The sequence below is a fragment of the Staurois parvus genome, unplaced genomic scaffold (genome assembly GCF_062004578.1).
Source record: "Staurois parvus isolate SC_StPar_1 unplaced genomic scaffold, SC_StPar_1.0 ptg000217l, whole genome shotgun sequence".
Classification (NCBI taxonomy): domain Eukaryota; kingdom Metazoa; phylum Chordata; class Amphibia; order Anura; family Ranidae; genus Staurois; species Staurois parvus.
The window spans coordinates 8,847,040-8,871,586 of NW_028318013.1; the positions used below are offsets into that span (position 1 = coordinate 8,847,040).

Genomic DNA, 24,547 nt, shown 5'->3' on the forward strand with positions numbered 1-24,547 from the left:
AGTTAGAGAACCGTCACTTGCAGGTTCGGTCGGACAACATAGCGACAGTGGCCTAAATAAACAAGCAGGGAGGTACACGGAGCCCTTCTCTGCAGAAGATTGCGGGTGGTATTCTGGCCTGGGCCGAACAGAATCTTTTGGCAATATCCGCAGTTCATTTGAAGGGGTCACAGAACTCCCTAGCAGACTTCCTGAGTCGATGACCAATCAGTCACGACGATTGGTCTCTCAACCAGGAGGTCTTTCACGACAGTCAGTCAGCAGATGGGGGTTCCGGAGATCGATCTTTTTGCATCCCAAGAGAACAAAAAAGTTGGTCAATTTTTTTCCCTGAATTCAAGGGAGCAGACCTTAAGAATAGATGCCCTGTCAACCTCTTGGAACTTCAACTTGGCTTATGCATTTCCTCCGGTGAGACTAATCCTGGCAGTTCTGCAAAAGTTTGGGAGGGAAAAGACGGATCTAGTCTTAATAGAACCCTTTTGGCCAAAGAGAACCTGGTTCTCCCTACTGAACAGTCTTACCGCAGTTCGCCCTTTTCCTCTCCCGGAGAGGGAAGATCTGATTTCTCAAGGCCCTCTTCTGCATCCGCGGATCAGGATCTTGAAGTTGATGGCTTGGTTCTTGAGGAGCAGCTCCTCAAAGCCAGGGGGTTTTCAGACACAGTAGTAAGTCTTTGGTTAACTGCCGTAAGCCAGTTACCAGAGCCATTTATTCGAAAGTCTGGAAAAAGTTTTTAGTTCTTGGTTTTTGGGTCAGCTGCAGGGGCCCCCAGACATCTTGGCGGTCTTGGATTTTTTTCAGGAAGGGGCGGATCGAGGTCTCTCGATCAGCACCCTAAAGATACAGGCTTCGGCCCTAAGCATTTTTCTGCAGGTTCCCCTGCAGGAGAATCCTTTTGTTGTGGACTTGTTCAGGTCTCTTTCCAAGTCTAGACCAGTGAGGGTCAAGACTTGTCCAGTTTGGGACTTATCCTTAGTCCTGAAGGCTTTCATACGCAAGCCTTTTGAGCCTTTGGAAGAATCTACGATTAGGATTTTGACTTTAAAAGTGGTGTTTTTGATAGCTATCACGTCGGCCCGTAGGGTGAGTGAATTACAAGCTCCTTCTATTAGGGAGCCTTACCTGACCGTTTTTGAGGACAAGGTCATCCTCAAGACGGATCAGGGTTTTATCCCTAAAGTATCCTCCTTCTTTCACAGGTCTCAGGATATAGTCCTACCGACCTTTTACCCTTCTCCTGAAGGTAAGGAAGAAGGCTAAGTTTGCTAGATGTAAGGAGGAGTCTTATGATTTATCTTGAGAGAGCCCGGAAATTTAGAAAGTCAATTCCCTTTTTGTTTTGTTTTCTGGTCAAAAGAAGGGTTCTGTAGCGTCTAAATCCACTATAGGTAGATGGATTAGATTAGCTATAGGGGAGTCTTACAAGGTTTTAGGTATTCCCCCCCCCCCCCTTTGTTAAAGCCCACTCGACGAGATCCTTAGCTTCTTGGCAGAGAGGGCCGGGGCTTCGCCGGAGGAGATCTGTAAGGCAGCCACCTGGTCAAAGTTCTCTACCTTCGTCAAGCATTACCGCTTAGATCTCCTGTCAAATAGGGAGCAGGCATTCGGACGCAGGGTCCTCCAGGCAGTGGGCCTGCCCTAAGGGGTAAGTTCTTGATTATCGTCTCAATGGGCTGTCCTGGAAGACGTAAGGAGAAAACCAGAGTTAGGCTTACAGGTAACTCCTTTTCTTTGAGTCTTCCTGGACAGCCGCAATTTCCCACCCTTTAGATGTACAAGTTTTGTATATGGGGTTATCTATATGTGTGTATATTTGTGTCTTTCAGTGTCTTCCGCTAGTTTTCGAATAAAAACTGGGGATGGAGGCCTGGAGGTCCGCCTTTAAAGGCGTGGGGGATGGTGTGTTTCCTGACCTGGAGGGAGGAGCTCTACGTCTCAAGGGGCTGTCCTGGAAGACTTGAAGAAAAGGAGTTACCAGTAAGCCTAACTGGTTTTTCTCACAAATGGAGCTTTCTTTTGGTGGTATTTATTCGCCGCTGGGCGCTTTACTTTTTGCGCTATAAACAAAAAGTGTGAAAAATTTTATAATTTTTTTTGCAAACAGGTAATTTTTCTCCTTCACTGATGGGCGTTGATGAGGTGGCACTGATGGGCGGCACTGATGGGCGGCACTGATAAGTGGCACTGACTGGCACATCCGCTGGGCACTGACTGGTGGCAGCACTGCTGGGCTGCATTGATAGGCACATGTAGGTGGGGGCCCTGCTGGGTGGCACAGGTGGGTGGAGCTAGTGGGCATCACTGCTGGGCACAGGTGGGCGGCACTGCTGGGCGGAACTGGTGGATGGCGCTGCTGGACACCGATCATCAGGGCACTAATTATCAGTGCCCTGATCGGTGCCGATCCCTGCTTTGACAACTGCCGGTTCTCGGCAGTACTTTCCTCGCGCTCTGACAGCGTGAGGAAAGTGCAGCCGAGAACCGGCAATTGCATTTCCCAGTGATCAGCGTGTCATTGGACATGTGGTAAAAGGCCGTTGTGATTGGCCTTTTACCACATCACATCCGTAGGACACAGCGATCACAGAGATCGCCGGGGGCGTGCAGGAGAGCGCGTTCTAGGAGGATGTCATATGACTCCCTCCCAGAACAAGCTGGCCGCAGTGTAGCCGTCATTCGGCTATCTGCGGTTGGCAAGTAATTAAATGAACCAAGTTTCACCTTATGCTGAATGCACAGTTCAAGGAGATATGACATAGGAAGCTTCATCCATTGTTTGGTAATTAGGGTAAACAGATTGGACTGGAGTTTAACCTCAGTATTCAATAGCTGATTGTGATAGCTCCTGAGGTTTTGTTTGGTGATCACACACCTTCCAAGGTTTTGGGAGAACTCTAGACAATAAGGACTTAGTCCCACGATTGTCAAACTTTGATACTGTTTGATCATCTGCAGAAATTCAAATAGTGGTGTTTTAATCTGATTGTATTTTAAACAAGTCTCTTCCACTCATTGTTTATGGTAGCTTCCTGGAAGGTCACTTGAATCAAACAAGGATGTTAACCCATCACAGTCAGCTTAGAAATCCCTATTTTAGGGATAATATTTTTCTTAATAGTCCAAAAGTCATCACACCATGATTCGCTGTCACGGAGGTCATATGTTTGGAAAAGGTCCCGATTGAAAGGGGAGATCTGGACCTTTCCGTGGGTCACAGACATATGTGCTTGGGAGCACGCAGGGCATGTGCTCTCAGCACATATGTATTTTCTAATTGCACGCAAATATGCGGCTGTTCGGTGTCAAGGGGTTAAAATGTATAATAGAATTAGACAGGGATGCCCACTTTCTCCTTTTTATTTGTTTTATCCCTGAAACCTGTCCTGGCGAGGGTAAGGAAGTGTGTAGACATAGCAGGAATAAAGATAGAAATAAAGATAGAAAATGGAAGCATATGCAGACTATATTCTTTTATATAGTGATTCCTAGAATAACGTTGCCTAACCTAATGAGATTATTAAAGCAATACGGCGAGCTATCAAATTTCAAAATATATCCTGCAAAGTTAGATATCTTAAATATCAATATACCAAACGTTGAGAGGCTAGGTCTACAAAAAAGACTTTTTTTTTTTTTTTTTTTTTTTTAAATGGAGTGAAAAAGAAATGGGCTACTTGGGAATAAAAGTAACTTCTTCAATAAAGGCCCTGTACTAGGCAAATTCCATTCCATTAGTAAACAAAATAAAAGAGGAACTGGGGAGATTGTCAAAAGGTGGCGCTTCCTGGATAGGTTGTATAAACCTGGTATAGATAGTGATAGTACCAAAAATCCTATTTATGTTTCACATGCTCCCAGTACACATACCAGGATCTTTTTTTCTGGTTAGTAAAGAAGATGATACCCAAGTTTATTTGGGCAAATAAGAAACCGACAATTAAGTATGCGGTATTGTGTAGGGCAAAAGGGAATGGGGGTTTGGGTATGCCAAATGTTAAGAATTATCAAGCGGTAATATCACGAATAATAGTTTGGGTATTCAATTCACAAGGAAAAGGTTGGGTGAATATGGAAGATTTTGAGTAAGGCACAGTTAGGGAAGATGGTTTGGGTACCATACAAATTCCACACATTAGATGTGAATATTAGACCACTGACAAAGAAACTTTTAAGTGTTTGTGATAGAATGTATAAGCAAAAGGAATGGAAATATATTTTCAGTTATGATTCCCTTGGCGGGAATGGAGTATTTTCCCCAGGGAAGGATAATATCTCTGGGAAATGGATTAAAGATCAGAATACATGTTTGAAAGATATACTAAGTAATTGCACACCTTTAATTTAAATGTGAAAAATAAAACTTTTTTTTTTTTTTTTTGGACGAGGTTGCGTTATGGCCAATTAGGTCATTTTGTTTCAACACTCCCACAACCACTGAGGACGTCAGAGGATCAGTATCCATTTGAGAAACTGTTAAATGTAACTATAGCCCCTAAACAGGGCACTTCTAAGATCCATTAGTTTCTTATGGATATGGAGGGTACTGATTTTCCCCAGTTCTTGGGGAAAAATGGGAACAGGAGCTTGAATCAAAACTGAGCAACAAAAGAAGAAAAAAAAAGAGAAATGCAACAGTGGCCTTAGATGTGTATTTTGGATTGTCTTATTGGAAAGTGTGTGACGACTAAGGGCACGGAGTGATGGTAGCATCTTCTCTTTCAATATAAAGCAGTACATCTGTGAATTCATGATTACATCAATGAAATGTAGGTCCCTGACACCAGCAGCACTCATGCAGCCCCCACAGAAGTACACTTCCACCACCATGTTTTACATTAGGCACCATGCAGCTTTTTTTTTTTTTTTTCTTTGTACTCCTCACCTTTGCAACTCCAGATAGTTTTGAAGCCATCAGTTCCAAAAACATTTTTATCTTGGTCTCCTCATTCCAGAGTAGAGTCCCAGTAGTCTTCTTTTTCAGAATGGGCCATGGCAAATTCTAGGCGGGCTTTTTTGTGCAATTGGATTTGGAAGAGCCTTCCTTCGTGGATTACACCAATGCATGCCATTCCTCTGCATTGTATGCCATATTGTGTTATGGGAAACAACCCAGTTTGGCTTTCAACTTTAACTGCAGTTAATTTGCATGGCGATTTTTCTCCAACCTTCTCATCAGCAGATGCTCCTGTTGAGGTGTTAACTTTTGTGAACGGCCTGGATGTCTCTGTAAGATGGTTGCAGTTCCATTTTGTTAAACTTTTGTATCACTTTTGCTACAGTATTCTGAGTGAGAAGTAAGGCTTTGCTGATCCTCTTGTTACCTGCACCTCTCTTGTGTAAAGAAATTTTCTTTCTCAGGCCTTGTGACGTTTTTCTTCCATGTGGTACCATTGTTGACAGCATGAAATGGGGTTTTCTTTAAGTATATGTCACTTTTATAATCTGTTGTCTGCTGGACATCTGTTTAATGAATAATTAGACTCACCTGTAGTTGAATTCTTGTTAGTTAGGATTTTGTCTAAAATTTAACTTTTGCTCCCAAGAAATCCCAAGAGGCCTGATTACCGATTTTTGAGGATTATTGCCTAGATCCAACCCTAATACGCCATTCTCTCTGCACAGCTTACTCTGTTCTGTCTACTCCGCCAGAAAGCTATGTGCCTCCTTTTAAAAGTAAATGGGACTTGGCTTTGACGTTCATGAATAAACGACGAGACCATGTCCTGTACTTTGTCCACCGCTCCTTTTTATTGAGCAGGCTTCAGGTATCTGGGTATAAAGGATTGATGCGGTGGTACAGGGTTATATGGCCTAGTAGCAGAATGCACATGATGCACACAGGATGCCATTGACAGGACAAATCCTGGTGTGCCCTAGGTAATGTATTGGGACTTTGTTAAAGAGTAATTCCTGTTATTTAAAAAATTAAATAAAAATTTAGGTCAGTGGGTACAAATACTGTAGCTGCTGACTTTTAAGAAACAGACACTCACTAGCGCAGGAGTCCAGTGCTGTCCTCATCTGGGCTGTTTCTTTGCCAGTCTCTAGATGCCCTGTGTACCAGGAGGCTGCAGATGGAGGGGAGAGTGACTACCTGCCAGAAAAACTTGTGTGGGGAAAGCACCCCCCCCCCATGTTGAGGACATGCAGCCTGGTATGGTTCACAAGGGGGGGCGGGGGGCACTTGCTTGTCCCCCTGCTTTCCTGACCTGCTGAGCTGCATGCCCGGATAAGGGTCTGGTATGAATTTCGGGGGGACCACCATGCCTATTTATTTCCCCCCCCCTTTTTTTCGAGTCGGTGGCAGCGGACATTGTGATTTACGTTGAATCTACTGTAGGGGGCATTAGTTTTGTTTTTTTCTTTTAATAAAGGACTTGTCAAAGATTGTGTCCTGCCTTTTTTTTTTTTTTTTTTTTTTCCCCCCACTCTACACTTGAGTAGCAGCACTATGTACCCCTTACTCATTCACATGGGGGTGGGGGAGGCCAGGATGGGGGGCCCCTTGTTAAAGGGGGCTTTCAGATTCCGATAAGCCCCCTGCCCGCAGACCCTGACAACCACTGGCCAGGGTTGTGGGGAAGAGGCCCTTGTCCCCATCAACATAATTGTATGTTTACACAATGTATAACTACTGCAAGTCTATGTATCAAGGTGGGTTCCCCTAGTTGGATTGCTAGCTCTGGACACCCTCCCCTTCTTTCCTGACCTGCCGGGTTGCATGCTCTGATAAGGGTCTGGTATGGATCTTTGGGGGGGGGGGAATTTTGGTGTGTGGGTTCCCTTAAAAACTCATACCAGACACCTGAAAGGCTTGTTATGAATGCAGGGGGGACCCCACAATGTTTATTATGGCGCCAGTTTTTAAATGTAATTACTGCTTTTTCATTTTTTTTTTCTCTTCACTATAGCTCAGATTCAGCTGTCAATTTCCCCCCAGCTAAAAGAAAGTTTCCTTTTAGTTTATTTCCCCGAGTTAAAAAACTGTTTCCGGGGGGCGCTCGTGAGCAGCTTCAAGAATGGCTGCAATTTAAGCCTGCTGCTCCGCCACCGGCACATCGGCCAATTTTTAGCCATGGAGGGGGGGGGGGGGGTTTGGCCTTCCCTACAACCCCTTCTGGCCCCCTATCCTCTGGTGCCTCTATGGGAAAAAAACAGCTGCCTCCTGCTCCTCCAGTTTTGTTTCGTACTATGCACCCAATCGCTTTCAGCATAAATTCTTTTCTCATCTTTGCACCATTGTGTCCTGACACTCCAAGGGTCGTCTTCTCTTGGGAGATTCAAATGTTACCTTGGATTCCACATTGGATAGGCGCTATGCTCAGCGTGGCCCCTTCCCATGACTTAGTGCTAGAGGAATGTATGCGCACTCTTGTGGATGGCAGGGCTGGCGGATGTCTGGAGGCAACTTCACCCAACTGAGCGCGAATTTACTGTCTATTTCAACCCTCATGACATTTTTTGTAGAATTGACCATATATTCATGCATGTTCAGCAGCTTCCCTTGGTCAGGTGAATAGCTATTCCCTCCTCGCCCTGGTCGGACCATGATCCCCTGGTACTCCTCCTGGCCCTCTCTGGGTCGGTACGGTGCCCCTTTCACTGGCGCATTAATGATTCTTTATTGACCACTCAGGTTTCCTTCCAACAAATAGAATCTTTCTTACGCACATACTTCACGGAAAACTCGGGATCGGTCTCTTCGGCAGTGCCCCTGTGGGAGGAGCATAGAGCCACGGTGCGGGGTCATGTTATATAGCTAGCGGCGGTTTGGGAGTGGGGGCGCCAACTTTTGAAGCTTCATTCTCTACTGGCCTCTGCAGATGCTTGTTGGAAGTCATTCCCATCCGCGGCCCATAAACACACACTGGATGCTCTGGCAGCAGAGTTGGACCTGCTCGCCTCTTCGGAGGCGGAACGGGCCCTGCGTTGGACCAAACACATTTTATTCCTGTGCTAATAAGCCGGTTCCGATGCTGGCCTGGAAACTCAATTCTGTGGGGAAACCCCATAAATCGATCCGACTTCCCGTAGGTGGCTGTACTTCTAATCCCCAGCAGATTGTCTCCCATTTCACAGACTTCCTTTCGCGCCTTTACGCTAAACCAGATCCCTTCCCTGTGGCTCAGGCAGAGGCATTCTTCCAAGACTTCCTGGATTATCCTAGGCAGCGCAGATGGCCCTCAACGCCGGTGTCACCATGTCGGAAGTGATCCAAGCTATCAAATCTCTATGGTCCACCGTGGCCCCAGGACCCGACAGCTATTTCGGCCTCTATTATAAGAAATTTGCAACCCTGTTAGTTGCCCTCTCCAGACACGCTTAGAGCTCATATCTCCATGATTCCTAAAACGACCAATGATGTGCAGGAACTGCAAGCCTTCTGGCCCATTTCTCTTCTTAATGAAGACCTGAAGATATTGGGCAAGATTCTTAGTTTTCGTGTCAATTATTTGCGTAGTCTGGTCCACAGGGACCAAGTAGATTTTGTCCCTGGGAGGCAGGCGGGTGATAACATTCGTAAGGTCGTCCATCTTATACATTTTCTACAACAGTGGAAAATTGCATGATTCCTACTGTCCTTAGACATATAAAGCCTTTGATTCTCTATCTTGGCAATATCTGCGGTTTGTGCTGTCTCGTTGGGGTTTTGGGGATTCTGTTCTTTCTTGGATTCAAGCCTTGTATTCTTCGGCTTCCGTTAAATACGCTGGGTATTTTTCAGTTCCCTTTCCTATTTGGCGAGGGACGAGACAGGGCTGCCCCCTGTCCCCAGCTCTTTGTCCTGGAGCTTGAGCCGTTTGGCTTTGGCGCTCCGGACTGATTGTAATGTATCGGGTTCCATATGTGGGACAGGAGTTCAAGTTGAACCTTTTTGGAGATGATGCCCTCTTGACTTTCGCTAATCCCCTGACGACGCTTCCAAATTTGTATCAGGTTCTTGAGCACTTCTCTTTGATATCGGGTTTTATTAATTTGGATAAGACTGTTGCGATTTAATATTACTTTTAGCCTCAGATTTGGTTTTGCGCCTACAGTCCCACTTCCCTTACAAATGGGCTTCTTCTCTTGAATACCCAGGCATTCGCTTGACCCCCACCTATGACTCACTTTTTGCTGCAAATTATCCATTGCTTCGCTCTGTCTTCTCTGATGCATTCACGGCAATTTCCACACCTGTCTTGAATAGGACGGGTTAATTCAGTGAAAATGACCATCTTGCCGAAATTGTTATACTATACACGAGACCAAAAACGAAGTAGTCTCGGGCATGACCACCAGATATGCAATACATCACCACGATGGCCACAACCCCGAAAGCATCGATCACTGCAGACAGGGTTCGCCTGGGCCAAACGAGCCGGAACCCGTATTAAATGAACATTTAGCTATAAGTGACCAGGCCCTATTCCAGTCCTCCAGATCCAAGACTGACGCCAGGTCGCGCTCCCACTGAACATCATATGAAAGAGAAGTATGCGTCATGCGCCTGTTCAAAGCTGCATAAAGAAGGGAAATAAGGCCCGGGGCACCAGGACACTGTTGGCAAAGCCGTTCAAAGGCAGATTTTGTGGTATGTACCACGTATCCACAAGAGCCACCCTGTCTATTGGACCGTACTGGATACCACTCTAGAGCTGTTGTCATCCAGATCTCCTTCAGTCCCTCTTAACTCTGGCAATACCTCTCGTACCCACAGGGTCAACTCGGAGACATAAATAAACATGCTCCATAGCGTGATACTGCATTTTTTTAAAAGATAAGCACGAAAAAGTGCCCACTCACATAACACAAGACGAATACAAGCAGAACATCCCTCATAGCATAGGTATAGCATGGAGTCCCAATATGGCGCGTGCGCCGGACGTGACGTCACAGTGCTCCGGACGTATCGTCAGGGCGTACTTTTCTTGCCTTTGTACCCAGTTACTAACAACCCTCTCTTCCCACCGGGTTTGGATCAACCAAGGGCGTTTTTCTTGTGCGTGGCCAATGGTTTTTTTGCAGGTGCGACGCTGATAACTTCTGATAACTTAACTGATAACTTCTCGGTCCTTCTCTACCTGGAATTTTTTCTTTGGGAGTCACGGGATGTCCCGGCGGAATTTTTTCGTTGCCTTCAATTGCGGCATTTGCTGATCTCATTGCGGAGCACTTCTGCTTTCCCATACTAGAAATCTGCCTCTTGAACTGCTTTGCCAACAGCGTCCTGGTGCCCCGGGCCTTATTTCCCTTCTTTATGCAGCGTTGAACAGGGGCACGATGCATACGTCTTTCATATAATCAGTGGGAGCGCGACCTGGCATCAGTCGTGGATCTGGAGCACTGGAATAGGGCCTGGTCACTTATAGCTAAATGTTCATTTAATACAGGTTCCAGCTCGTTTGGCCCAGGCGAACCCTGTCTGCAGTGATCGATGCTTTCGGGGTTGTGATGTATTTCATATCTGGTGGTCATGCCCGAGACTGCTTCGTTTTTGGTCTCGTGTGTTTGGCCTCCTTTTTTCACTTTGTTCCATCTCTATACGACGGGATGCTCGGTATACTTTGCTTCATTGTCCCATACCTGGCCTCTTGGCTCATCAGCAGAAGTTTGCTTCCGATTTTGTTTTTGTCGGCCACTAGAACAATTGCTCAGGCCTGGAAGAGCCCGTTTGTCCCTCTTCAAGGGGTGCGGGACCGTATGACCATTATGATGCTCAATGAACAGATGTCGAGTATCTGCAATGACTCAACGTAAATTCTTGAAAATATGGGAGCCATGGCTGCAATATGCCTTTCCCACGCTCCCCCCGGCTAGTCTGGGGATGTGATGTTGTTCGCATTGGTGTTCGTGGATCCGTGCTCTTGGTTTTGTCTTTTTTTTTTTTTTTTTTTTTTTTTTTTTTTTCTTGGTGTGGCAGTGGATAGCTGCCTTTTAGTTTGTTACTCTCAGTGTTATACTAAATGTTTTGTTTTTTATGTGCAATTGATAGCCCCTGCGTGGGCGTGATTTGTTGCCTTTGTGTTTAACTGTTACAAATTAATAAAAACAATTGAAACTGTTTCCTTTAACGCCAGGGAAAGTCACAGCTGATTCTTTGAGCTATAGTGAAGAAAAAAAAGCTGCACCGACCATAGACTTCATATTGGGAAAAAAAAAAAGTGTAAACCGAGGCATTATATTCAATTGATTTTCATTTGTAAACCGAAAATTACGTTAACTGAGGCGTTTGAACCGAGGTACACCTGTATTGGGGGGTGTGGTGTGTTTTTGTTTGTTTTTTTTTTTTTTCTTCCAGACCTGTAGCAGAATACATTTTGGACTAAATTTATGACAGTTTGATTTTTGTAACACAAAATTGTCTTTATTTTTTCGATATTAAAAAAAAAAACAAAAAACAGGTGATCAAATACCACTGAAAGAAAGCTCTATTCATGGGGGAAAAAAAGGACGTAAATTTCATTTTGGGTGCAGCGTTGCATGACCGTGCATTTGTCGAAATAACGCAGCGCCATATCGCATTAATTGGCCTAGTCAGGAAGGGGGTAAATTCTCAAGAGGGCAAGTGGGTAATGAAATTTACAATAAAGTTTATTTTCAGTGTTTTGTTGATGGTACCAGATTATTTAGAGAAATGACTTCAGCACAGGATGTAGCATCATTAGAGGAGGGTTTGACAGCTACGTGGTAGCTGAGGTTCTCTATTTAGAAATGTTCAGCAGGGACCGCAAAATGATTCAAGGGAATGTATGGCCTGTGCTACTGGGATTGATTACATAGATTTAGTCACTCTCGCTATATAGAGGAAAATTATAATTACAATGTGCAATTATCAAAGGTGACTCCCAGAACTGTTATAGTTAAATCATTCTATGCATGAAGGTAAAAAAACCTTGTGTACAGCAGTGCCCTCAGCCCCCTCAATACTTATCTGTGCCTTATCTCAATCCAGCGATGTGACCACATGGCTACTTTGTTTACTACTCCTCTTCCCTGTCAGCTTGGACACGCTGCTCTGGATGGCTGTGCCCAGTAAAACACTCCCTGCACACAGTTAACCCTTTGATCGCCCCTCATGTTAACCCCCTCCTGCCCAGCGCTGTGTGTGTTGGTTTTTTTTTTTTTTTTTTTGAGTATCGCCATTTTTAGTAAAAAAAATCCAGTATCTATAACACCTTTGAGTAAACGCTCTAATTTTCATGTAAACCAATTAATTTACACGTGCTGGGATTTTTTTTTTTTTTCAGCAGAATACATTTTTGGCCTAAATTTATGATGAATTATTATTTTTTTTTTTTTTTTTTTTACTGGACATGTTTAAAAGCAAAAGGTCAAATATTTTCTCAAAATTTATTTATTTATTTTTTTTTTAAGCACAAATATAAAACGCACAAGCGATCAAATACCACCGAAAGCTCAATTTGTGGGGGGAAAAAGACGTAAATTTAACTTTGTGTGCAGCGTTGCATGACTGCGCAATTGTCCGTTAAATTAATGCAAGCACCGTAATGCAAAAAATGGCTTGGTCAGGAAGGGGGCTAAATCCTCAGGAGGGCAAGTGGTTAAGGTCCTTTGAACAGGACATATAGCCACAATTTTAATTGAGCAGTTAGATGTGGAACTCCCACCCCTGTAAATTGGTGCTGATTGATGAAATGCATGGATGACCTCCACTATGAGAAGATATTAGCTGAACTGAATGTCTTTTGAGGAGCAGTAATTAAGGGATGGATATGATCACTATGTGTAAGAGGTTCATTTACTGAACTTGTTGAGTTCTAAAGTTTAAAAAGCCGGCCACCCAAAGATGTCAGTGGGGAGCTCCAGGACATCTCTTCGCTGGATAAAAGGTCCATATATTTGTAGTTGTGTCCTCTGCTGTCCATATCTTTCTAGCTGCTGGAGTGTTTGATCTTTTGGGTAATTTTATAATGCTGATTTTATAATTTGCCATTCAAAGAATTCCACTCCTTTTTTAAGGGTGAAGTGCAGTGTACACGCGGGTTTGGTGCTGGTTAGCTGCGCTTCCCCAAAGAGTTCTATTCTGTCCTGTGGTTTTGGGTCACTTTTCTGAACGCGTACCAAAACTCCTGCATGCAAGACTTTTGGTGCGCTGTCAGCGCACAAAAACTGTGGGACATAATAGAACTCTGTGGGAAAGTGCAGCAAACCCGCCGTGCCATCAAACTTCACTGCACTTGTGTGAAAAGGGTTTTATTGATGGGGAAGGGTAATATTGTCTTTTTTTTTTTTTTTTTCCCCCTCAAAAGGAAGAAATGATGAAAGCAAAGAGGTGCTATATGATGCTGAAGTGCTGCACATGGCTGTATCATGGAAGAGAAGGAGAAAGCAAACCTGTGTGCTAAGACTATTGGATGGCTTCAGCATCAAGACAAAAATGCTGAGCCCTGGCTGTGGAAACTCTCAAATTGCTTTTCAACTGTTGAGCAGGCATTACCCAGTACAAGAGAAAAACAAGTAAGTGTTCTTTCAAGCTACAGTGCAGCCTAATATATCCTACTGACTTAAAGATGCTATTTGGCCATCAACTAAATGGGGAACCTAAAAAAAAAAAAAGTGAAAATCCTAAATTTCTTTCAGCTAGTATATTAAGGAATGATACATGCAAGCCAAACTGATTTTCTTATTTGAGTAAGAAATTTTTTACTGAAGTATGGATAATCTTGTGGTTGTTATGAACCTGAAAGTTGACTGTCATTTCTGGGCCAGTAGGCTGTGGGTCAGGGACTTCTTGCCCTGCAGCTGATGTGCACAGAGGCAAGGATGCCCATGACCTTGACTTAATGTCGGTGGTCATATTGGACCAATTATGTCACAAGCATCCATGCAACTTTGTGTACGTCAGCTGTGGCGCAGGGAATCTCTGCCCACAGCTAATTGGCTCAGAAATGACAGATGACTTCAAGTTGCAACCCCAACCCATTGATAGAACAAGCACAGATTTTAACCCTAGCTCAAAACAAGGTGAACAGTAGTGGTAGGCATCTTGTGATTAATGTTAACCCTTTTTTTGTGTTTTGTTTTTTTTCCCTCATGTTTTTTAGAACACTTACAAGAACAGTAGACCTGCAATGGAACTAAAGGATGTTCCACCCCCTCCTGCACACCCATTTCAACCTTGCACAAATACCTTACCACTTTACAAAATCCAACCTCCATCTGTAAAGCAAATCCAGCTTCAAACCGGTTCTAAAGTAAGCTGCTGTGCGCTTTGTTCTATTGGTACATCTTGCACATCTGATCACTTCAATGGGAGTGGGTGCATTCGGCCTAATCCTATCCTGGAGAAAACTGCTTCAGGCACAGTTACTTGCCAGATTGCCCCTAGGCTGCCCTTTACTCCTGAAAGTCCCTTCAAGAAAGTTTTTGCTACAGGCAGCTGCAGCAGCCATCCACCCAGCTGTTCGAATGTGTGTATGGAAAAGCGCATGTCTCCCTGCCAGTTTCACCCTTCTCACACAGTTCCCTGCTTCACCAGTGTTCGTTTGAATCACCTTCACAATGATCTCCATAAATTTCAAGTCCCTAATCTTGGCACTTCTGGATACTATCCTTGCTCAGACTTCACTAATGGAGCTGCACAGCATTTAAAGGAACATCTTGCACAGTCTGAAATCTTATCACATTTTTGCACGGGTTCTCTTCATTTAAACTCGACACCTTCTGTGTTTCTTAAAGGTTCTTCCTTCTGTGAAGCCTGCTTGGAAAAGGTTTGTTCATTCTTTCTCTTTATTCACTATGTCTGTATGATGTGTGGTGTGGTTTGTGTTTTGTGTTTTTTTTTTTTGTTTTTAGGATATTTCAAGGAATTAGGATTGTACTGCTAAGGTTTTTCTTTTTAAATTGTTTTTTTTTTTTTGTTTTTTTTTCCCGTCCTTTTAAACTATTTATTTACTGTCTCATATATATATATATATATATATATATATATATATATATATATATATATATATATATATACATATATACATACACAAAAAAGTGTTTAGTCAGCCACCAATTGTGCACGTTCTCCCACTTAAAAAGATGAGAGGCCTGTAATTGGCATCATAGGTAGACCTCAACTATGAGAGACAAAATGAGAAAAAAAAATCCAGACAATCACATTGGCTGATTTGGAAAGAATTTATTTGCAAATTATGGTGGAAAATAAGTATTTGGTCACCTACAAACAAGCAAGATTTCTGGCTCTCACAGACCTGTACCTTCTTCTTTAAGAGGCTCCTCTGTCCTGCACTCATTACCTGTACCAATGGCACCTGTTTGAACTTGTTATCAGTATAAAAGACACCTGCCCACAACCTCAAACAGTCACACTCCAAACACCACTATGGTGAAGACCAAAGAGCTGTCGAAGGACACCAGAAACAAAATTGTAGACCTGCACCAGGCTGGGAAGACTGAATCTGCAATAGGCAAGCAGCTTGGTGTGAACAAATCAACTGTGGGAGCAATAATTAGAAAATGGAAGACATACAAGACCACTGATAATCTCCCTCGATCTGGGGCTCCACGCAAGAGCTCACCCCGTGGGGTCAAAATGATCACAAGAACGGTGAGCAAAAATCCCAGGACCACACGGGGGGACCTAGTGAATGACCTGCAGAGAGCTGGGACCAACGTAACAAAGGGTACCATCAGTAACACACTACGCCGCCAGGGACTCAGATCCTGCAGTGCTAGACGTGTCCCCCTGCTTAAGCCAGTACATGTGCGGGCCCGCCTGAAGTTTGCTAGAGAGCATTTGGATGATCCAGAAGAGGATTGGGAGAATGTCATATGGTCAGATGAAACCAAAATAGAACTGTTTGGTAGAAACACAACTCGCGTGTTTGGAGGAGAGAGAATGCTGAGTTGCATCCAAAGAACACCATACCTACTGTAAAGCATGGGGGTGGCAGCATCATGCTTTGGGGCTGTTTCTCCTCAAAGGGACCAGGATGACTGATCCATGTACAGGACAGAATGAATGGGGCCATGTATCGTGAGATTTTGAGTGCAAACCTCCTTCCATCAGCAAGGGCATTGAAGATGAAACGTGGCTGGGTCTTCCAACATGACAATGATCCCAAACATACCGCCCGGGCAAGGAAGGAGTGGCTTCGTAAGAAGCATTTCAAGGTCCTGGAGTGGGCTAGCCAGTCTCCAGATCTTAACCCCATAGAAAACCTTTGGAGGGAGTTGAAAGTCTGTGTTGCCCATCGACCGCCCCAAAACATCACTGCTCTAGAGGAGATCTGCATGGAGGAATGAGCCAACATACCAGCAACAGTGTGTGCCAACCTTGTGAAGACTTACAGGAAACATTTTGACCTCTGTCATTGCCAACTAAGGATATATAGCAAAGTATTTGAGATGTACTTTTGATATTGACCAAATACTTATTTTCCACCATAATTTGCAAATAAATTCTTTCCAAATCAGCCAATGTGATTGTCTGTCTGGATTTTTTTTTCTCATTTTGTCTCTTAGTTGAGGTCTACCTATGATGCCAATTACAGGCCTCTCTCATCTTTTTAAGTGGGAGAACTTGCACAATTGGTGGCTGACTAAATGCTTTTTTGCCCCAGTGTGTGTGTGTGTGTGTGTGTGTGTGTGTGTGTGTGTGTGTGTGTGTGTGTGTGATTATATAATTATTTTTGGTCATTTTCCAAAAATTTGTGTGTGTATAAATAAAAAAAAAATTCTATTGACTCAACATGCTTCTCAGCAAATAGTTTGTGTCTTTCCAAAAAGGGGTCATTTTGGGGGGGTTGGAGCTTTTTATGCCTAGCATTAAAAGTGTATGCCACACATTCTAACCACCTGAAGACCAAGCCTTTTTCTGACACTGTTCACAATAAAAAAAATATTTTTTGCTAGGTAATTACTTTGAACCCCCAAGCATTATATATTTTTTTCAAAGCAGACATGTATGCTTTGCAGCTTCTCCATTGCTGTTTGCTTTGGATTTCTAAGGACTACATATCCCATGGTACCTTGCAGCCTTCAAGCTGTGATTCCTGTACCGATCACAAACAAAATACCCAGCACACTTATCAGCTAGCCTGCAAACAAACCAGGTTGACCCTGTCTAACAATTCACATTAAAATAGTGTTTCATTGCACACATTTGCAAATGTGTAAGCTGTAGTGTCCACTTAAAGGCTGTGTATATTGCAGTCCTAACTATAGTTTTGAGAGTCTACAAGTTGAGCACATATAGCAGTGGATAAATTAAAGTAGTTGTAAAGGTAAAAGGGTTTTTCCCTTAATGCATTCTCTGAAGGTAAAAAAAAGACCTTTTTACATGCAGCCCCCCAAATACTCACCTGATCCCCATCTCGGTCCAGCGATGTGCACGTCTGTAGCAACTCTTCTCCCCTCTCCTGGTTCTCAGACTTGGCTGAGAGCAGCGAACGCCATTGGCTCCTGCTGCTTTCACTCAAAACGTGTGAGCAGAGAATGGGGGGTGTGGCTGAGTGAATAGACACAACAGCCCGCAGAGGTGACCACCATAGGAAGTGAATTCCTAATGTAGCCACTTGGCAGAGGCAAGGAGCCAGGAGCGCTGGCCGCAAACCTGAGAACGAGGATTGGGGCTGCTCTGTGCAAAAACATTACACACAACAGGTAAGTATAACATGTTTATTTTAATAGGGGAAAAAAAGCTTTAGTTTTGCTTTTAAGGGCAGGTTTGCCTGGAGGGAGCACCCTCCTCCTAGGCAATGGGACACATTTGGACTCGCAGCAAGAGCACAATGGCAGCTGACTGCATTGAATGTGACCCCCCCCCCCCCCACCAAATCAGAATAACAAGCTGTAAAAAATGGCAACCATCCCAATTTATAGCTAGCCTATTGCAGTAAGGTGCACATGGAAGGTCAGTCAAAGAACATAACAAATTTTACCAGATAGTCTGCAAACAAACCAAACTGACCCTGTATAACAATTCCTGATTTCTGTACCAACTCTGCCTTTTGTAATTCAGAAGGAAGACTCTGAGAATTATGTGACATAGCAGTTCCTATGAGCTCGACCTAGTGAAATGTCCCTGAATTCAGGGAAGTAAATGTGTCGGGGTTCTAACAAGGTTGGGTTACAAACTTCAAGATTATTCAGAGTGATAGGAGTAGGCTCAAAAGTAAAAAAAATGTGTAAATTTATTATGATTTTACTCTTTAATGACAGATGTGCTTTAAGAGGGCTTAAAAGTACAAATTAATTGGGGGGGGGGGGGGGGGCGGCACGGATAAAGGTTGCCTCAGAACACACAAAAGCTGATTACATTTATTCAATAAGGATAATCTCTGAAAATCAAGGTGTAAACAAGGAATTACAGTATTTATGGCAGTAATCTGAGGGTACTGTCACTCTCTGTTCTCTATTTTGCATTCACTGTAGCTCCAGGATTTGGCCATGTGTTGAGTACCGTGAAATTTTTTTTAACTGCTTCCGCACTGCCCTATAGCAGGAATACTGCTACAGGGCGGCACAGGTGTGCAAAATCACACGTGTGTGTGTGTGTGTGTGTGTGTGTGTGTGTGTATATGTTTATATATGTGTATGTATGTACGTACACAGGTCAATTTCGCTCCCAAACTTTTTGTGGGCCGGAGGAGGGCGCTTTCCCCTGCCAAACAGCGAGTGCCATGATTTGATCCCTAAGGAAGCAATCATCCGATTTAGGCCAATGATAGTCGGCCTAAATTGGATGATCGCTTTCCTGTCCTGTCAGGGATCTTCCTGTACCTGTGTTTTACATGGGTACAGGAAATGATGAAATCTCCTCCTCTCTGGGCACATTTCATCCCAGAGAGTGGAGGGGAAAACTCACTGACACAATCTGCCTCAGAATACAAACCTGTAGACAGCAGTGGCACCCTGACAGATGGCTCAGACAACGGAGAAGAGGTACCTTTTTAAAATCAGGCGTACCCGACCCCATTTCCAGGTTGCTGAGATGTTACAATTGCATGATGACTCATATGCAGCAGAGTGCCAGTACTAGTGCCACTCTACCTTTTTGGTGAACTGACGAGCACTAGTAGCCTAGTACATCCTGGTCTTTCACATACCAGCACTTCAGTATCGTTTGGTCACTTGGCGAGTCCCATAAGTGCAGTACAAGCTAGTGCGGTGGCGAGCATAAGTAGTGTCCCGCAGCCACCAAGAATTCACACACCGTCCCATAGAGCCCCTAGTATTCTTCCAGATGTGCTTGCAAATACCGATTTGGCAGCCCACAAATTCTGCAGCACCCGTACTTCCTCCATTCACTGCCCAACCTGGAATTCAGGTGGAAACAGATTTTAAATACTCCTTTTGGAGCTGTTTTTCATGGAAGATCTGTATGCATGGATTGTGAATCAAAAACAATTTTTATATGCACAACAGTTTATCGCCGTCAACCCAAATTCAAACCTTACCATTTGCATGGAAACCCATTATGTTTTCCCGAATTTAAAGGTGTGTGTGTGTGTGTGTGTGTGTGTGTGTGTGTGTGTGTGTGTGTGTGTGTGTGTGTGTGTGTGTGTGTGTGTGTGTGTGTGTGTGTGTGTGTGTGTGTGTGTGTGTGTGTGTGTGTGTGTGTGTGTGTGTGTGCCTAACCCTCAACATGGTCATTACTAGAAAGAAAAACAAATGCATTGCGGTTGTATTGGTCCACAGACCTGATTCAACATATGCCTGTGTTCTCTGCTGCCATGGCCTCGTAAATTTCCTTAACCAAAAATTTGCAGATGTCTATACTCCACAGGAAAACATCTGCGTTGATGAGTCCCTCATTAATTTTTCTGGCCACCTTGCATTCAAATAATTTCTCCCCAGCAAGCTTGCCAGATAGGGGGTCAAGATGTAGAAGACTTGTGAGAGGGCAACAGGCTATACTTAAAAGTTTCGGATTTACAAGGGAAAAGAGTCACATGGGGAGCAGTGGCAAGATAGTTGGAGTTTTGGTTTAATCTTTTTTCCATATGGGGTACCAGTTATACGTGGACAATTTTTTTTTTTTTTTTTTTTTTTTTTTTTTTTTTTTTTTTTTATACTGGCTAGTCCTTCGGTTACTAGTTTAGTGAGAAGGGCTGGGGTCTGACGTCGCGGTCATCTCATATTGGTGACAGAGATCGTAGGATTGTCGCATGTTGGTGGCAGCGACACAACACCCATGTGTTTTTTTTTTTTTTTTTTTGGTCCCTCCTGTACTGGCCAACCTGGTCTCTGCCTCAAGGACTGCTTCCGTCGCTACCTCACACTAGTGGAGTATTAGTATAGGGTACAGCACAGTTCATGGCACATATTTTACAGAGTCTCGAAAGATGTTAGGTAGTCAGGAAAGTAAAAAGTACAATAAATTTAAAACTTTTTTTTGTTACTGTTCTACTGTTACGATTTTACTGTTTTATTATGACTGTTTTATTGTTAACCATTGCTGTTTTCCTTGCAGGAATGTCATTCAGCCGCAGCACCGACTTGTTTCTTCTGACAGCAGCAGGGTCTTTCTCTCAGAATATACAGAAGTATATGTGTGCAGTGCTGTTGGATGAGAATTTTCATCCGCAGCTAAAGAGCATATAGGCTGAAGCATGGGGGCCTGGGGTGGCCAGTGGGTGGATGCTCCTATACTTGTGTGCCCACCATTAGAAGTGGGTGGATGCGGGCTGGTATATTCTAATGGTGGGTATACCACACTTTCTCTCGCAGAGATTTCTTCACTTTTTTTTTTTTTTTTTTTTTTTTTTTTTTTGTTCAGCCCACAGGCTGCTTAAACAAGCAAATGAAAAAAAAAACATAGCATATACACCCAGCAAGGACCAGTGACGTACTGGTACATCACTGGACTTTGAGGGGTTATACCAGGATGATGCCTGCAGCTGCTATCGCTTTTTTCAGCTGGTTATTGGCTTTCATGTGAAAGCAATCCTAGTGGCTAATTAGCTGCAGGATTGCTTTTAGAAGCAGTGGGAGAAGATGGGGGAGCCCCCCCCCCCCCCCCGCTGCCTTCCACAGCCTTTTAGGGCAGTCCCGTGCCATTGGGGGAATCTGAGAATGTAGTCGTGTTTCTGGCAGCTGACCGTAGAGCTGATGGAGACTGGATTGTTGCTAATCCGCTCTATAGTCTAAGAAATCGAAAGCTACAAGCATTTCATCACTCCACTTTCGCAGGATTTAAACAGCGCCATTTGTAGATTGGGAAAGCAACTGATCACTCTGATCTTGGTTTGATTAGATAATGTAAGGGCAGAGGAGATATCTAGAGTCTGGTAGACCCCAGATTTCTCAAAAAAGAATGACAATGCCTATTGAAGTTATAGGGGGATATTTGCATTCCCTGTAATCATTAAAAGTGCTTAAAAAAAAATAATGAAAGGGTCATAATTAAAATCAATAACTTTAAAAAAAAACCCAAAAAAACACCCTCACAATCGCCACCCCCCCCCCCCCCCCCCCACACGCAACCGTTGACCCCGTGCCAGTATGTAAACAGCAGTTGTACCATGCATGTGAGGTATTGCTGCGAACGTCAGGTCAAGGGCAGTAATTGTAGCACTGGACCCCCTCTGTAAATGGTAGCTTGTAAAGGCTTTTAAAGCATTGCCTATGGATATTAAAAATGTATGCAGTTTTTCCACATTGCACAGGGCATGCATAGTTTTAAAGCATGTCGTGTTTGGTATCCATTTACTCGGCATACCATCATGTTTTATATTTTACCAAATAATTGGCTATTGTTGTTGTGCATTAAGAGTAAAAAATTGTGTAATTTCTTTCAAAACATTTTTACATTTGGAAAATTGCTGCGTGAGTACTATGTGACATAAAAAATTGCAGCACCCACCATTTTATTCACTAGGGTGTCTGCTTTGAAAAAAAAATATTATGTGTAGGGGTTCAAAGTAATTTCCTAGCAAAAAATACTTTGGTCACATGAAAAAAAAGTGTCAGAAAAGGCTTGGTCTTCAGGTGGTTAGAGTGATGTGTGGCATAAACTTCTAATGCTGGGCATAAAATGCCCCCATCCCCCAAAATGACCCCTTTTTGGAATGTACACCAAACTATTTGCTGAGAGGCGTGTTGAGTCAGAAGAATTTTTTTTTTTTGTTGTTTTCCAAAATTTGGGGTAAAATAAATAATTATATAATAAATGTGTTTGTTTTACACAAACTTGTCAAATACCCATGCCATGGGTATGTGTGTAATTACTCCCCAAAATACATTCTGCTACTTCTCCTGAGTATGGGGATACCACATGTGAGACTTTTTGGCAGTCTAGCCGCATACAGCACCCCAAATTCCAATAAGCACCTTCAGGCTTTTAAAGGGCTTTGTTTCCTCATTACACTTCCTGACTACCTATCAATTTTGGAAGCCCTGAAATGCCAGGCTAGCACCAAACCTTGCCAAATTACCCCTTTTTGTTACGCGATACCCCATGGAATTTGATAAGAAGTATGGTGAGTATTTTGTAGATCTCGTTTGTACAAGTTTTTGAGAAAATGAAGAAGAAAACTTTTTTTTTTTTTTATATTTCAAAACCTTGTGAGGAAAAAATGAGATCTGCAAAGTACTTACAATGCCTTTTTAAATTCCTGGGGGGTGCCTACTTTCCAAAAAGGGGCTATGAAAGGGTTGAAAACAGAAATTGCACAACAGGACAAATGGGTAGTAACTGCAGTCCATGTCTGTGACCGAACTATAAGACATTGCCTAAAGGAAATGGGATTTATAATACAGAAAAGCCAAACAAAAACTGTCTTTAATGCCTAAACAGAAAAAAACAGGTTACGGTGGGTTAAAAAAAAAAAACAATCATGGACTGTGAATGACTGGATAAAAGTGATATTCAGTGATGCATCATCAATCTGTCTTAGGCAGGGTGGTGATCCCGGAAATTGTTTGGTGCCATCCAATGAAATGTAAAAACATGCCAATTTTCACAATCCTTGAGGGGTTGCATGTCAGGTAAAGGTACTGGGGAGATGACCTTCAAAAAATGCACAGGTTTATTTTAAGATTTTGGCCATTTTTCTTCCATCAGTTGAAAGGATGTTTGGTGATGACATCATTTTTCAGGATGATAAAGGGGTGAAAATGTCAGTGCGTTTTATGGAGCGGCCGGTCCGGTATTTCCACAGCCGCCATGTCAGAATACCGGGCCGGCCGCTCAACTCTGCAGCGGGACCTTACCTGTTCCTCGCTCCATCGCTGCGCAGTCTTCCTGCGCCGGCTTCTTTAGTGTGGGCTCTCGGCTTGACAGCCGTGTGCCCAGTGCGCATGCGCGAGTAGCGCTACACTTTGTGAATGGTACGGCGTCTTCTGGGACACATGACAGGTCCCAGAAAACGGCGGACCAATCACAAAGCGCAGCGCTTCTAGTGCATGCGCACTGAGCACCCGGCTGTCAGCCGGGTGCCCACATTAAAGAGAGGACAACACTGCAAAAGTGGGAGCGGGTAACTGTCAAATTCAGGTACCCACTCCCCCTCCCTCCCCAAAGGTCAGCAGTCACCTCCTGTACTGTGTCCGCAGTCTCTGGTCACCTCCTGGTTCAGAATATTTTTTATCTTGTTTTCTGCCTCTAAAACCTAGGTGTGTCTTATGGTCAGGTGCGTCTTATGGAGCGAAAAATACGGTATCATGCCATAGGGCAAAAGCCATGAAAACTTTACTTCAGGAAAGACCTATAATGTTAATGGCATAGCCTATGAATAGTCTGAGCCTCAATCCAATTGAAAATCTATGGTGGAAATGAAATAAAAATGGTACATGACAAGGCTCCAACCTGCAAAGCTGATCTGGCAACTACAATAAGAGAAAGTTTGAACTGGATTGAGGAAGAATACTATTTGTCGATAGTTAAATCCATGCCTCAGAGAATTCAAGCGGTTTTAAAAGACGCAGGTGGTGCAGCAAAGTAATAGTGGTGTACTGTAGTGTCTTCAAGTTTTAAAACGTTCTTTCGTTGGAGGATGCTGAGAGGGTAGGAGAAGGTTTTTTGAGATTATACAAAACTATAAAAGTCCTCAAATTGTTTGGCAATAACTTGAACAGTGGTTAATGCCTTGGGCATCTTTAATGCAATGAACCATCTTTCCTTTCTTGGCTTGAACTACTCTGGCTAGTAAGCGGCCACTTATTCATATAATGCTTTTTGGTGTAAAATATATTGCTGTTTAGACCTTTTTACCCAGTTCATTAAGTAGTTGGAGTCTAGCCCGTGGTTGTTTTGAGAGAATCTTCCAGCATATGTGTCCAAGAGAATGGAGTTCACCTGAGCCTGATGAGCGTTTTTCACTGCTGCAGACTACAAAAAAAATTCCCCCCTAATGACAGCTGTGTGCCTCCCACTGAATGAGGGGATCTATTTCTGGAGTGTCAATCGTGATGAAACAAATCCCATACCTTGTCAGAGGTCATTGACTGACTGTAGCAACGTCTCTAAAGTAGAGAGGAATGAATTCTCCACAATATACAGTTGTGTTCAAAATAATAGCAGTCAGACGTCACTAACCTGATCAATCACTGTTTTTGGTAGAAATGATATTTCTACATGGCAAAACAT

At 43.5% G+C, this 24,547-nt stretch overlaps 1 protein-coding gene across 5 annotated transcripts in view; it reads left to right on the plus strand.

Annotated features, from left to right (window-relative positions):
* MARF1 (meiosis regulator and mRNA stability factor 1) overlaps positions 1-24,547 on the plus strand; it is a 243,654-nt gene that overhangs the window by 9,266 nt on the left and 209,841 nt on the right. For all 5 annotated transcript variants that reach the window (XR_016312994.1, XM_089679093.1, XM_089679095.1 and 2 more), the window contains exons 2-3: positions 13,257-13,464; positions 14,052-14,717. Coding sequence is in view for 4 of the 5 variants with exons in the window: in XM_089679093.1 (XP_089535219.1) it covers positions 13,318-13,464; positions 14,052-14,717 (813 nt within the window). In the remaining variant the exon portion in view is untranslated. The remainder of the gene's footprint in view (positions 1-13,256; positions 13,465-14,051; positions 14,718-24,547) is intronic.